Source organism: Meleagris gallopavo, chromosome 11 (genome assembly GCF_000146605.3).
Source record: "Meleagris gallopavo isolate NT-WF06-2002-E0010 breed Aviagen turkey brand Nicholas breeding stock chromosome 11, Turkey_5.1, whole genome shotgun sequence".
Taxonomy (NCBI): Eukaryota; Metazoa; Chordata; class Aves; order Galliformes; family Phasianidae; genus Meleagris; species Meleagris gallopavo.
The window spans coordinates 4752395-4768447 of record NC_015021.2 but is presented as its reverse complement, the minus strand read 5'-3'; the positions used below and the strand labels follow the sequence as shown (position 1 = coordinate 4768447).

At 38.5% G+C, this 16053-nt stretch overlaps 1 protein-coding gene across 1 annotated transcript; it reads right to left on the bottom strand.

The window, feature by feature from the left end:
• Nucleotides 1-13865: 13865 nt before the first annotated feature.
• On the bottom strand, nucleotides 13866-16053 carry MRPL44 (mitochondrial ribosomal protein L44; the record flags this gene model as incomplete). The annotated part of the gene is made up of 3 exons (XM_010716656.2): nucleotides 13866-14198; nucleotides 14925-15103; nucleotides 15862-16053. Coding segments are annotated over 3 exons (543 nt in total), but the record flags the coding sequence as incomplete, so codon positions are not given.

The following is a 16053-nucleotide window of genomic DNA, read 5'->3' as shown; positions in this document are numbered from 1 at the left end:
GGGGCGGTTCTGTGGAGAACCTCAGTAGAAAAACCTCAATAAAACGAAGGGTTTGGCTCCGGCGCTCTGCACCACCCTCTCTCCCCTCGCCCACTCTGTAGTGAAGCGCGACCGTTATGGGTATGCTGACCACATCGCCACAGTCCTTCAACACCTGCAGGGACGGTGACCGCACCACCTGGGCAGCCCGTGCCATTGCTTCTCCCCTTCTTCTAACAAGATTTTTTTCCCAACATCTAGCCTGAGATTTTCACCAGGCAATTGTGGGAAGAACATTGTAATCTATCTCTGACTTCTTTGTTGCTGGAATCAGACATACACAGTTTCCCCCTGTGAATTTTGCTTTCCAACTGGACGCTTTCCCCGTGAAAAGGAAGGAACAGCTAACAGTCACATGTAACTGCTCCCACTCTTGAGAAACCCTTGGCTCTGGCCTAAGCTCAGAGTTCAGAGCTGCCACTAAGCTACAAAGTTGTTATCTATCTGTCTGAAGGAATGCCTTCAGTGCAAAATACTTTCAAAGAAAAAAACAACTATCGATCTAATTTATTGTTTTGTAACTCAGTTGGCAAAAACACTTAGCAATGCTATACATGATTAGAATATTGTAAGCTTTAATGTTTCCCTGTGCTGTGTATTTATGGTCAGATCTTGGACCTCTAACATCAGTATTTGTTATCACTGACCTGTATGAGCAAGATCTGATTTGCTCTATTTTCCTCATACTTTGAATTTTCCTCATAGTTTTGTTTGGCTGGTTGGTTGGTTAGGCTTGGTTTGTTGTGTTTTAGTTAAAATAATAATAATAATAATAATCCAGGACTAGTGTTCAGTATCAGTAGTTTGGCATTCCTCTGGTATCTCAGGAATTGCTCGTTTGCATGAGCTGATCAATCAGTCCAAAGCTCTTACATCCAGGGTGTAATGCACTGATCTGAAATATTCCTAATGCAGATGGCAGGAGCCTCTTATAGTGAAAAATAAACTAAAAAATCATTAAATAGACACAAGTATATAAATGACATTCTTAAAAGTAAATATGGAATATGTCCGGTCTTGGAAGGACTAAATTCTCACTTGTCTAATTTCTAACCTCTTTCTGAAATGCTGATATTCTTGTTATTCAGATGTTTTCATTTTGTTGCCTCCTTTGAAACATGCTTTGAAACACTGGAGATTTTTTCAGTGGCTTCAATGACCTAAAGCAAATGACCTAAGTTCAGAAGAAAAATAAAAAGTTTAAAGGTCAGAAATCAAGGTCTTTTTCTTGGAAAATACTTTGGAGAGAGGGCGGTGATTGGCTAAAAGATCTGCGGTAGCAGGGAGCTGCTGCACACAAGTTCAGTTCCATTTCAGTGAGAACCATTGACAGAGAATCAAAGGTGCTTTGTAACTGAGGTGAAAATGTCCAGATCTGCTTGCTTGTGTCATGAATATCATATAGGAATAGTTGGTAATAAAAATGATCCCATTGCCTCTGAAGCTTTCATTTCCATTGACATGTAGAATGGAACTCACAGAAAAAATCAGACTACTGTTTAAGTCAATCACAAAGTTCAATAAGAAGAGTCTTATGAATTTCATATTATACTAGAGCAAACTCTGATTTGTTTCAAGAAGAAACTGTTAAGATGTTATTTGTGGCCAGCACCAAGATGGGCTTATGTTAGTAGCTAAATGACATTTTAAACATTAAGTTTCATTAGAAATCACTTTTTAAAAAGTATTGAGTCTCTCTATTGTATGTCTTATAAAGTGAAGTTAGACCAGGAAACTAGCTACATCAGCTTTCCACCTGTTCCATTTCCCCAGAAGCAATAAGTAACTTGTGCTTTTCTTTCCTTTCTAAGTTTGACTGGTCACAGCTAGGGCTACTTTCCTCAAAGCAGAAAGATTGTATTTTTTTCTCTCAGTTACTAAGAGCAGAAATAATACAAATAATAATAAAAAAGAAATTTACTGTTCAGCTTTACTATTTGATTTTCTGTTACCTTATATATTTTTCTGTTTCTTAGCCCTAGGACCTTAATTTTCATTCCTAATTCTCTGTTCAAATTTGTTCTTCATTCTCTCCTCCTAATGATTGTACTTTTGCTTTTGTTGGTTTGAAATATATTGGCCAGCTGTTTTCTGAAAGTGCTTAATCCCTGCTGCACCTGCTGCAGCATTCAGCATCAACATTAATTTATTAACAAAAGGTGAAACAATGGTTTCTTATACTTAAACCATTTCTATTTATACTAAGAGGAAAAAAAAAAAGACAGCACCCAAACTTAAAAGTTAGCCTAATGATTACTGAAAGACACTGCTTCCGTAATCCCTTTAATATGGGCTAATAGGGTATAAATTATAATTCATGATGTATAATCTAGGGCACTTATTGTCAGGACCAAAAGAAACAAGTGTCTAAGAATGTACATCTGGGAGATGAATAAGACATCCTGTTTGTCACTAGGATTGAGGTCAATAATATCCATTTTAAAGCAATTAACCCAGCAGGCTAAGTGATGTGGAAATTATCATGCTGAAAGACTAATGGGCTATTAAATCCATCTTGCTTCACTACTGATGGGTATACAAAATTAATCCTGGGATTAGGTATATTGCATCTGTGGTAAACTGCCACTGGAAGATTTGTATATGAAGAGTTTTCTGAAAAATGCTAAGAAAGATCACAGCAAGTTTATCTGACAGGAATATTCACTAATTTGCTCTGTTAAAAAATCAGTCAACTGAGCGTAAGTTTGTGTGATTTTATTTAAGCAGCATCTTTTCATTGATGAATAGATACATTTTAGTAAAAGATCAAAACAAAGTCACAGTAACATTCAGACAAATCACTATTGATTGTTGACAGTTACTTAAATCAAGAGAATTTACCTGTGGGAAATGGTCAAAAAAGTATGATTGAATTACATAATTGTGTTTATTTGAAATGTCATTTCCCTTCAACATTTTTTATCCACTGCTATGACACTAACATAGTAGGAAAGGTGAAAGATTGATAGCCCAGCATTTATTTACACATAACAGCTATTCATGGGAAAGGTTCAGCCACATCAGGTTGGTTGCTTTTTTGTAATGCACGTCAATTGTCTGTAGTTTTTTGGAGTGTTCTGTTCTGCTAGTATGACATACATCCAAATCCTTTAGAGTAATATTGGCTGGGGAGTTATTCTAAGCCACCACAGGAATGGAGGTCTGAGATTCAAAGCAGATGTGCTGGCTCTCAGGATGACATGGAGGAGTTTGAAAACATGGGGCAAGAAGCACAAAAATAAGAGCTAGCAGAAAAGTGGAAAGTATAAAGATTATATATATATATATATATGATCAAAAAGCAATTATTCTTTAATCTGCTCTCTCCCCAATTTATTGCTTCTTGCATTAATGTATGTATTAACCAAAAAGCTTTACAGTGTCCAAGTAAGACAGATGAAAGCTGTGTAGGCTTAGGTATCAGGAGTTAATAGCAAATCACATACTCTTCTAGTTGCAAAGTAAACTATTTTTTTTTCTCCTAATCTGAACAAACCCAACGAGTTTGAAAAAGAGGACTGTAAAAACATAATGTCTTTCTAAAGTTAATGCAAGAGATTGACATCAAAGCCTTAAGTCTCTTTGCATTTGTCTTCTTTCTTGGTGACAATTACTAAGCATGAAGGCTGTGCTGTAAATAATTGTTTAGATGAGCTTCTTATAGCCATTAATTTTTTCTAAATTATTTTCCTAAGTTGTTTGAATGGAATGTTTCAATCTTTGCTTGAGTTAAATCTATTTCCATGCAGTTCAGTTGAATCTAACTGAAGTTTAGCGATGGGAAGGCCTGAGATTTCTCAGGTGGACTCCCACACAGCACTGCTACCTTGTACGCTTATCTCTTTTTCTCTTCACTATTCACTACTGCAATTTAACTGATTTTCCTTTCTGTCATAAAAGTGCTTTCCTTATGCTTTCTTCATCCTCTACTTTGGTTTTGTTCTCATAAAGCCACAAAAATTGTATATCCATCAACAGGGTAAAAAGAAAAAAATTCTGTTACTAATTTTAGCTGTCTAGAGGTTTGTTCAGAAGAATTAGTAGCTGTTGTTTTATTAAAAATTTGTTAACAGTGGTTAATTGAACACTGTGCCCTCCTGAGTGGCACTTAGTAGGAGACCTTTTGAATTTGTCTTAAGATGTAAGAGTTCATTCAGTGAAGAGCTGTTATGATGTGGGAGATTTTTGAGTACAGGATTGTCCCACTACATTGTGAAATCCAGGCCAGGGCCATTTCAGCAAAGTGACCCATTCCGAAGTTCAAGAAGTTTTTTATTTTTAAATTTAATGAACAATATGAATAGCTCAGGAATCCTGATTCTCTCTGTGCTTTCTATCTTGGTCAGTGATGTTGAAAGGTTATCAATATTTCAACCTTACCCCTTTGTTTGACACAGTTCTTGAATTTCCATCGTGCCTTAAGTGTACAAGATCATATTCCAGTTTGTAATCACAGACTAGGCAGTGGAAAGAACATGCCTATCTATACACAGTTGCAGTGAAGGCAAATCATCTGTCAAAGGAACATCTCGTACATGAGGTGACTGTATTTTGTTTTTAAGTTCATCCTTACAGTTGATTTTCCTTATTTTTAGGGTGTAGTCAATGTTCTTACTACTGATTTTGATTTGGCTTGTTTTTATGTTTCATTATTCCCTAAGTTCCTGCAGTTGAGTGACGCCTGATAAATTGCACCATAGATGCAGCTGAAAAACATTCATGTCACATGGCCTTTCAGAGAAACATCCCAGAGGAGCGGTGGGGCCCTTCAAATTGAAGGAGGATGATATTCACATGTGATCCTGTAAACAATGGGAAAGTGATAATAAGCCGTATCATAGTATCCACTTACTGGGCCTGCCCATGGGAGGACATGCAATACACGAGGCAGCGTAGGGCCTGTGGGTAGAAAAAGAGATAGTGGAAGTGGTATCTATAAAGCTGGGAGGAAGCAAATGAGTGAACTGGGAAAGAAAGAGCTGAAAGACGTCTTGGAGATGGAAAGACAAATTAACTCTTGGTTCAAAATTGGAGAGGAAAGAGATATGTTTAGGTTCTGTTTAAACCAACAATTTCTTTATTATTCAGCTATCCAAACTAGTAAGCAAGGAAATGCTCTCTCAGCTCTTTGAACAGCAGCAACTTAATTGTCACATTAATCTTTTTATGACATAACTTATTTTGTGAGCTATGAATGAGGTTTGTATTTAAAGCCCAGTGTATTTTCAAATTCTGTTCTTCAGTATCTTTTCCACTTGACGATGAGCATTTCCTGCCCGTTTTCTGCAAAACCCCCACGGGAGTGAAGAGAGGCCTTTGTTCCTTTCCACTAATGAATCTAAATTATTGATTAGTCAGTCTAATTTGTGGAAACGACTATCAGTTAGTGCTGTCTCGTTTGTTTTTATTTTGTATTTTGTATTTATTTATATTTTTACCAAGTCTAAGTTAGTACCTTAGATTTGGTAAAGAGAATTAGAAGAAATTTGATAAGCATCTTCACTGGGAGACATGCAAAGTTAGAACTGAGAGAAGTAATATTTTCAACCAGTTTTCTCTCACTTGCATATGCTTCACCAAATTCCTGTGTTCTGCTGCAGACTTTTCTAGAATTTTCTTTCAAAAAATATCAATTGAACACTAATCTGTAGAACAGGTTTTACTTTTGTGAGTAGACCTGCTTTGGTGCTGAAGCAGTGTGCACAACTGAGATCTACACGCAGAAAACAGAGCCAACATTGGGTAATTCTCCAGGTCTTGTATTACCATAGAACTGTAGGCCTGCAAAGAAGCAGAAGGCTGAGTTAACTGGAATATATAAAGAAAGTCAAAAAGGTCAAAAATGAAGGAAAAAGTGAGCTGAGTCTAAAATGGCAAGACAAGGCACAAAATACCTACCATGCATTCTCTTTGTCTGAAGCCCGACACTGGTAAATACGTGACTCCAATGTAGCAGTGTGTTTATTTTGCCTGATGAATAAGGCGCCTTGTATACTGCAGTGAACCAATCCATGTAAATAAGCAAAAGACTAAAAGTTACATAAGCATCCATTTGGAGTTGAAGTAAGGCAAAAAAGAACAATATTATCTCAGTGCAAAGTAATGATGATGGACTGAAAGGGGGAAAGTTGGGAAATGGAGCTTTCAGATGTCAGACATTCAGATAGATACTAAAAGAATGTAAGCCACATAACACAAACATGGGAAAATTCAGTTCTTCAGTCAGCTAGATTATGAAAAAAACTTCAGAAGTGGATTGTTAAAAGGAACCCTGATGCTTCAAATTTAGTGAAATGCTTTTTATTACTGTAATTATTAAAACTGAGATACTATCAAGACTTTTTCCACAAATCCCTGAGAATTCATCACATCCGAACTGCAGTTCTATAATTCAAGGAGGACAAGAGAAAAGGTCTTTGCAACTGTCAGCACTAACAAGTTAGAAGTACACTAACAAGATGCACAGCAAATAAAAATCCCCTGGAGAATGTAGTAAAGGTTAATGCAGTTGGAGTGAATAGATACAGATAATCCTTGGTAGCTGCAAGCAGCCTCTCAACCCATATATGGGAGCAATACTGCTAAGACGAATGATATTTTAGCAGATTCTATGTTATTTAGTTTCAAAGTAAAAGGGCAAACCCTCAAATTGCTGTTTAGAATGATTGATTTAACATGAAAAGTAAATCCCCTGACATTTGGGCCTCTTGTACATTCTGCTGTACAGCAAAAAAGCACCTTCAGTTCTTCTCCTTGAACTGACTCTTTTCAATACTGCAAGTCATAGCTGGAGGTGCAAGCAGCTTAAATAACATTTATTTCAAGAATATATTCTCCAGTTGAGTGGCAATGACTGGCATGTCTCTTTGAAACATGTATGCAAGTTTCAATTAAGAAAACAGATTTTGAAGGTATTTGCCAATAAGAAAAACTGGACAATAAGGAAAAGGAAAAATGCCCATCAGTACGTGACTTAAATGACCTGACATGAAAAGGAAGCTTTTTTCATGGCATAACAAAAATAATTTAAAATTTAATGCTTATCTGCTTAAATAAATTAAATTAATTATTTAAAAAAAAAACAAAAACCATAACATTCTACCTAATGTGTTTTAGGAACTGGATAAGAGTGAATGTTCAAAGCAAAACCTTGCTTTGGTCTGGTTTTTTTTTGGTTCAGTTTGTGGACAAGATATTTAATGGAAAAGAATGAATAAATGCTGTGAAGCAGCACAGTGACTGAGAATTTTGGGATAACATCCATACTGAGCCAGACCCTGGCTTACTGTTTGCTTACAGCAAACAAGAGATTTTTAAACAAAAGAAAGAAACTAAGCAAGCTCCCCATGGTACTGTGGATGAAGAAAATAAGCAGTAAAAGCAACCTGGCTGTTAATAAATCCTCACAAATATGGAAACAAAAGTATTTCAGAAGCTATTTGCCAGTATAGTATTTCTTACAGCTTATGACTTTTAATCAAGCCTCTTGTAATTGTTAGGAGTTCTGACACCACTGGTATAATTCCCCAGAGCTCCCTAAGTTTACACTAACATACCTGAACTACCAAGATCCGCTTTATGAATATACAAGTTTCCATTTACAACCCAGTCCTCCACACATAGGGTTGTTTCAGACCTCTGTACTTCACCAGTTAAGAGCCAGCTTTCCAGTTTTTCATATTCAACATATTCTTGACCAGTTTACAACACTGCTCTGATGCCACAACCACCCTACAGCTTACATTTTCCCACCCTGCATGTACGTGTGTGCAGGCAGATAATGGCCTTGCTGTGATGAGCACAGGTGCAGGCAGAAGATAGAGCAGGTGTGTGTGCAGCAGGGCCACTTAGCCTTGTAGTGAACCCAGCTCACTGCTCGCTCATTCAGTTACCATCTTAAATACAATAAAATTATTAAAAATAAAAATAAAATAGGCAACATCCAAGCCAGCAAACAAAAACAAAACAAACAAACAAAACAAAAAACCTACACCAAAAAGATTTAAGTTTAACAATGATTACCAGAGAATGGTTCTTTGGTAATTACTGGAAAGTTTCCGTTTTTAGAGCAGAAGAAACGTATGAACTGACGCAGTCATTTGTCAGAGTAAAGTCTTGTTCTGCACACCCAGCCTTTCCTCACCGACTGCTGTCCAAACCCAGCTGCCAAAGGGTTTCATTCTGTTATCCTCATTATAAACCAATTGTTGATGAACCTTCGGAGCACCGTCCACAACCGCTGCTTTGCTCCATCACACCGAGTGCTTTTTGCCTTTGTAGGGAGCACAGACCTGCCTGCCTGACCGAAAACATGCTGCAATGACATCTCATGATATTTGGAGTAGGAATTAAATATTTAACAAATATTTCCACTGCAAAGGAAACATGAAAGCAAAACTATACTCTGATATAATGAATGGAAAATTATACTTAAATCACTCAAATCTAAGGCCATTAGCCCCCTAGTGATGAAAGGACGATCAGATTATCCAAGTGGTCGTACTGAGCTCGTTGTCACAGTTGTTATTTGATGCAGGAGGTCTGTGTAATGGAATGAGCAACCTTCAGATGCAGTTTTACATCAGTATTATTTCTGATGGAACTAAAAAGTCATTTTGTAAACACATTCACAGTTCCATTATTGAAATTTAAGAAAATAATTATTGTTAGAATAATTATCAATTAGAATTGAAATTGTCATTTTCTCCAGTCGTTTCCTCAAACGTTCTCTGACACTGGAATTATTTCTACAAAATTATTTTGTTACTTGGTAATCCTAAACATTGATATTTGTTCGCAGTAACTTCGAGGATGAAGCTGTACCTCCTCGTTCTTTTTTTTTAAATTATCATTAAAATAACGTAATTGTTTTCCCGGACCAAACCAGGACTTTTAGACAAGTTATCACCCTCCGGTGGTGGGCAGACTTCCCCCAGTCAATCTTGATGCTATTAGCACACTAGTTCTGCGACACTTCTTCAGTTATACGAGCACTTTCTTGATTAAGTAGCACTGCCTCCGACTCTGCAGCAGACTGCAGAATTACACCTTTGTGTAATCTGTTGGGTTTTTTTTTAATTTTTTTTTTCCAACTGTAGTTTTAGTTTTAATATAGGAGAGTGATTCTCTACCACTGCACATCCTTCAGCCTTAAAAAACACATAATGATTTTCACGTAGCTAGACTTAGTTATTTGACCAGGCAGTATCCTCTGCTTTATTTCATAATCACAAATCTGGGTATGCCTCCATAAACTGCCATCGCAGTGTGATGGAATAGCTTAATTGATACTATGTGAATGGTGGCATCGTTCTCTGAAAGCGGGCAAGCAGGAGAGTGCAGAATGCTTTTAAAACTGCCCAAGGTAGAGCCTTTAGACACAGACCTCCCACACCGGTCAGAAGCATTCCTCTCTCTACGAGGTGGAAAAGTTGGCAGTGGAGTTTTTTCACCTCCACCTAAGCCACAGGCTACAGAAAGAGATTGATGTGATTAATTTTGATTGCCTGTATAAAGTATATAAGGTCTGAGAACAAGTGAGCACAGGCAGCAATTAGCACTTGCTGAGGAAAGGCTCCATTTTTAATTTCCATTTCAGAACAGTCAGGTTCTACAGTTATTTCCAGAAGAAACAGTGGGAGCAAAAGGCTAAACTACTTTCAGTCTGGAGCACCATCTGTTTAGAGAAAGGATCATTAAACTTAGCTATGATGGTGATGGATTACCTTGATGACCTGAGAGGTCCCTCACAGTCATCCCATACCTGTACAGTCCAGATACCATACCTGAACATGAAAATATTAGTTCAGTGATTTAAAAAAAAAAAAAGAGCACAGTCAAAAGTGTAATTGCCACAGACTGGTAGAAACCTTACATGTCTTACATTGACGTAGAAAGGGATTATGATGTTTCACTTTGGCCCAAGAGCACCCCAGTTTTTATGTGCACTACGCTGAGCTGTGCTGCTGCCTCCCCATAATTTAAGAACCACTGACCCTCAGTGCTCTGATTCTGTCACACAGGTTAGCTGGGTTCCCAGTCTGCACAGTCCACCACAGCAGCTGGATACTGGCTGACCAACTGGTGACCGTTTCATTTTCCTAGCTTACCAACAATTTCTTAGGCAAGCCAAAATGGTAAACACACTGAACTGGTGCTATTAGATCAGTGGAATCATTTTGAAAAGATAAAAAACAAAGTGTCCTTGCATGCTTGTTTCTCTACAATAAAGGCATCTCTTAATGTTAAACTTCAAAGCCAAGTGTACCTTAGATGAGCAACTAAATAGTTCTATTTAATGTTTACCACAAAACTTATTAAAGTTAAGGACAGGAAAAAGTAGGGCTCCTCTAACATCTCTGCACTGCATCATCCTCCCTCCCAAGGAAGAACGAGAACACATCTTTTGATGTTTTTATTTTTTTATGGCTTTTTATAGCATCAGAATGCCAGAGCAGCTTATCTAAGTATGTGATTTATTATAAGAAGTAAGAGAGATTGGTGTAAATTTTTAAGTGACAACTTCAAACCCCAAATTAACAGGGAGATACCTGTAAAGTGATCGTATTTTAATGTCCTGCCTTTAAGTTACAGCAACAATTAAAATGCAAGCAATTATTTCTGGACTTTTTTTTTTATTTCCAGAAAATAATAGGAAAACTTCAGGTAACTGCAACCAGAGGAAGCTGCAGCTGAGAGCAAGGAGATACACGGAGTGTTCAGTTACATGACCGAACAGCTTGGAACAGCAGCACACACACATACTGGGAACAGAAACAATGACAGCTCACAAAGGCACCCTAAGATGTTTTTTCTCCTATTTGCTTAGCTGGGACCAACACAGTAAGACTTCCCTTAATTTTCTTAAAATAAAGGCAATTTTACAACACATTCTTGAAAAAGACATTGGATCTAGGTGATGGAATCATAGCATCACCAAGGTTGGAAAAGACCTATAAGATCATCCAACCATCCACCTATCACCAATATTTCCCACCAAACCATGTTCCTCAGTACTAAACATTTCTTGAACTCCTCCAGGGACAAGAGGAGAGGAGTAGACTAATAATATTATTTACATATTGTGTTTATTTAATATTTCTGGTAAAACTAAGTCTAGATCAATTTCAGTAGTAAAACTGACCACGCATTTAGTGGATTAATGAATAGCTTTTTTGGGTTTTTTGTTAAGTCTACTTACATTTGTCTAAGCATATTTGCATGCTCATACTCATCACTACAAAGATACAAAGGAAATTAAAGAAAACAGAAAAAGCAAGGGGTTAGAAGATAGAACTGTACTTTTGTCAGGATGTAGCTGTTTGTACACACATGGCTATTTTAAATTAAATACGCAGAACGACTTTTGTGTTCTGGTTTACTTTCAGTTAATAGTTATGGTTATGATAAGTATGGTTTGGACAAGTTAAAAGGAGGATAAATGCAATTACAGTAACAAATATCTGCATCAGATTTAATGTAGCACACAGGAAGACTGGAGGCTGGCCGGCAGTTGAGATCATGTCAACCTACTACAAAATTCCATGAATGCCAGAGAACATACCCTTTTCCACTGCTGTCAGTTTATGAGTATAATCGCAACAACTATCTGTAAAATGAGATGTTCAGTGGGTTGCAAGAATGAACCCATTCTTCTCCATCAGTCAGTTACTGACGTGCTGCTTGATACGTACTGCATTCTGTGAGGAAGGAACAATCACTGGGACAGGTAAATGCACTTGTACTCAATACCGGGGCAGAACCAATGCAAGCAGCTTACAAAGTACTTACAAAGCAGACCAGAAAACTACAGGGTAATACCACAGTCTCTAACAGAAGAAAAGCTGCAGGTTTCTCCGCTTATTTTTGAAGATATTTAATTCTGTAAATCTAACCAATTGTTGAACATCACTGAGATACCAATGCACACTGAGGTGCCAGAAAGTAAAGCAAAGATACCACAGATACTTTTCTGACCATAAGAACCTCGAAAATAGGGCACCTTTACTACAAAACTCCTTATTTTCCACTCACTCCCTTATAAAAAAAAAATATCCTTTTTCCATGTCCCCAAAGTATTTTTCCCTTTGAGCACAGAACATTCCATATGTATACTACACCATACATTGATTTCTTACATTAAGCAGTACCCTTCCAGATACTAATCAGTAATCCACTTCTCTCAGGATTTATTCTCATATTCCAAACTGTGAGACCACAGTAAGCAGATCTTGAATTTTCTTTTAAAGTAAACTGCCAACACAATGCTCTTTTTCTCTCTTTTAAAATGCAGCTATTCCAAATAGTAGGTAGATCTAACTTAGAATGTACAATAAATAAATAAATAAATATCACAATTGCCCTTTTAAAATGGGTAAAGGTAAAAGAAATACCTAATCTGAAAACTAAAAATAGCAGAAGTTATTTCAGAGTCAGCTATTATTCCCCTGAAATATAGTGACCTTATTGGCTATGCTTATGTAAGTGACAATAGATTACCTAGATGGAATTTTTAACTTAACAGAAGTAATTTTATGCATTTTTCATGCTTGATGGATCTTTCTGCTCTCCTTTTATATTCAAGCTTTCATCCATTTGGTTTACTACGCCAGAATCCAACCAAAAAGTTTTGTTGCTGTCTAGCCACAGAAGTGTTTTATACGTATGTCATAACAAACACGAGACACGCATTAATAGCAATCAGTTGGGTGTTTTTAGTTTGTTTTCAGTTTTCTCTCTTGAGTATACTTATTAATCTGTTTCAGTCAAGTAGAACAAAGCAAGATCTCATTCTCACTCCCAGGGTAGTAGGAAACACCGCCTGCACTGCGCCACAGACCTCCTCAGCAGCCACAGTCTCAGGCTGGGGCCATTCACTGCAACACATCGTTCACGTAAATGCAAAATAAAACCAGTGCTTACAATGGGATAAGGTAGGAACACTTCTTTCTTTAACTACTGTCCTGCATTCAGCGTCTTCCCTTTCTCCTTTGGGCTCAGTCCCAATTTGCAATATAATCTTACTGAAGTTTAAAGGAAACAATTCCAAGATACACAAGGATTGTGTGGCTGCCTCCTTATGTGCCATCCTCTGATACACAGTTACTACTTAACAGGTACATTACAGAGGTACCCAAGCATAACTCGAGTAACTGAAAGCCTTTAAGACAGCAACAGAGTGCGCAAATAAAACATAGACAGATTTCACTGAATCCAATACCTCAGTCACATGACTGCCTCGGATAAATGTCTGAAAAAGTGGAGAAAAATGAAGTTCCTGGAGCACATAGGAAAAATAGATCAACCAGTTATGTTCTCATTTCTTTCAGCACAAGTCCTCATAATCCTTATTTTCCTCTTTACAGATTTTAAAATTAAGAATACTGCCTTCCAGAGAGTATTCTAAGAATAGAAGCCAATGTGTACAGCAAAAAAAATAAATAAATAAAATTAAATTAAAAAAAAAAGCTGCATCCAAGCAGTAAAATCTCTAACCGCCATTTACTTTCTTCTTAAATGGGATCACCACCAGCATCAATACCATTGACATCACATTCTGTTTTCACCAGGTCAAGGACAAATGGATCCAGATGCAACTCACAGACCAATGCTGCATATTAAATTCTACTCATCTTATTAACAATACCCTCAAAACCAGCCCCAAGGAAACATTCAAGAAACTTTTTTTCTATAGATTTTGACACACGCAATTAAACATCATTAAGAACCGTCTCCGGCGATTTATGGAAAAACTTCTCAGCCAAAATACATAAATTCAGTAAGAAAAAAAGAGCTTTCACTGTTTAGGAAAATGCCTGGACATTAAACACTATACAAAAGACTTCATTTATTTTATAACCATATTTAATTTGAAAATTCCAAGAACTTAAGATCAGAAAATCAAACTGAACTTTGCTCTCCTAAAGGCGTTTATGTTCAGCATGGAAGCCATTCATTCTTGAGAGAAACTGGAAATAGCTTTTATTATCTAGTTACTGCTGATAGCCTTTTCGGCTGTCCATCCTTCTTTGGGTTTCGAGTAATCCCACGGTCTCCTGTTCTCAGTATACCCATACAGCTTCCGCAGCGCCACGCGGGCAGCTTCTTCCTCTGCAGCAAGTAGTGTCTCCCCAGGCCCTTCAGCTATTATCTTCTTATCACTGGGAAAAAAGCAAACAAAACATTTTCGTCAGAATCCTGAGCACCGTTATACATCCTGGATCAGTACTGCTAAACGTGTTTTCCCCCAGTCTGTCAATATTGAGGGTAATTTCTACGCACAGGCAACAGTGCACACATTTCTGCTGTTTTTTCTTGCAAAGGTGAGCTACTGGATATTCAGCAATGGAAACTCAAATAAGAAAGACATCCTCTTCCTGGAGGAACACTACTTTGTTCACTGAGACTCCTAACACATCACTGATTGTTCAGTTTCTGTTAGCCCTGTTAAAAACACGCAAATCCTTTACTTTGGTCACCTTAACCAATCTTTTCTTTTTCCCCAGTAAGAAAGCATTTTAAAAATTCCTCAAAAGGAATCCATCTCTCTTGATGTCTCCTTACCATTCTCTAAGCTCTGCATACAGCTGCAGTCCTTATAAATCTCATCAGTTCTGTGACTGGCAAAGTCCCTATGCTACAGCAACCGGAACATCCTGGCTTTGTGTCTGTCTGATTCAGACTTCAAAGCTCTTTAGTCCAAGACTGTCTTTGTGCTCTACTCCTGACAATGCTTAAATGGTTGATTTTACACAGAAGTCACTGCATGGTTTCTTTTATGTAAGAACTTGACCAAAAATCAGATCACCAGTAAAGAAACAAAACGACCATCTTCTGTCCTCCCTTCTCCCCCAGCTTGAATCCATTTAAATTAATACCATACTAACCAGTACAGCCCAACGAAGTACAGTGGCAGAACTGTGCTGACCCCCAGCTGCCTGGTAATTCTTGGTTCTGGAGCAGAGATATTTCTCTTGGCCAACTCTTCCACCAGCAGGCCCATAGGATTTACAACTTCCCAGACCTCAAACAGGTCTTTTCCAATCAGTTGGGGAATTAAAAAATCCTAAATGGAAAAATATTTAGAAGTTAAAATCAATGGGAAGGGGAACATCTCTAGCTCCTAGTGTCTGTGAACAAAATTCCAATACGAGTCATTAATGCACCTGACAGCAGATATCTGGAATGACTGATCAAACCGCCTCCACGCTACGGCACGGCTAAGCAGGACCAGGAGGCGTTGCTGAGCTCTGCTGGCTGAGCCGCTCAGTGCGCACACCAAGCCAACCCGCTCCCACCTGAAGGCGCAGCACCGCCCGAGGGCTTCACAGTGCTGCCGGGCAGCTCTGAGTGTCAGGTGAGCACTCAGAAGGGAAACCCAAGCAGCAGGCATGTCTGCAGGGTCCTGCCAGAAGCTGAAGGTACCACACAGTCCCAGGCGCTTTACACCTATTCTGGCCACTGTCTTGTCTGGTAACTGCCACTGGCTCTTACACAGACCCCCGCTTGTATCAGAAATGAGATGTTAGCAAATAACTTCTCCATTCCAACACTACCAATAAGTGAAAAGGGCAAGAGAAAGGTCAGCAGCTGCCCAAACTACTCTGTTTCGCTGCAGTTTAATTGAACGTTCCCCTATGGAAAGATCTTCGGATCTTTGCACTCCTGAGCCTTTTTGTTTGGAGAAAGAACCAAACAACTTCCCTGGATCTCAGGTCATTGAGGTGCAGAACTTTTTGCCTTTCTTCCTTTAACTTCGCCCCCCCTCCCCGACACGACCACTTTTTGCTATCGGCACAAAAGAAACCACAAAGGCCGGCGCACCCTGACGAAGAGCTCGGCTCTCTCGGGCCCGCTGCTGCCCAGCAGCGCTCCCACCACCGCGAAGAATGTGGCGTGCAGCACGGCCGGCGGCGCGGGGAATTGCGCGCAGAGCGCCAGGTCGGGCAGCGCCAGGTTCTGCGCCACGTGGGACACGAGCTGCCGCCCGGTCAGGAAGGCGACGAGCGCCGCCAC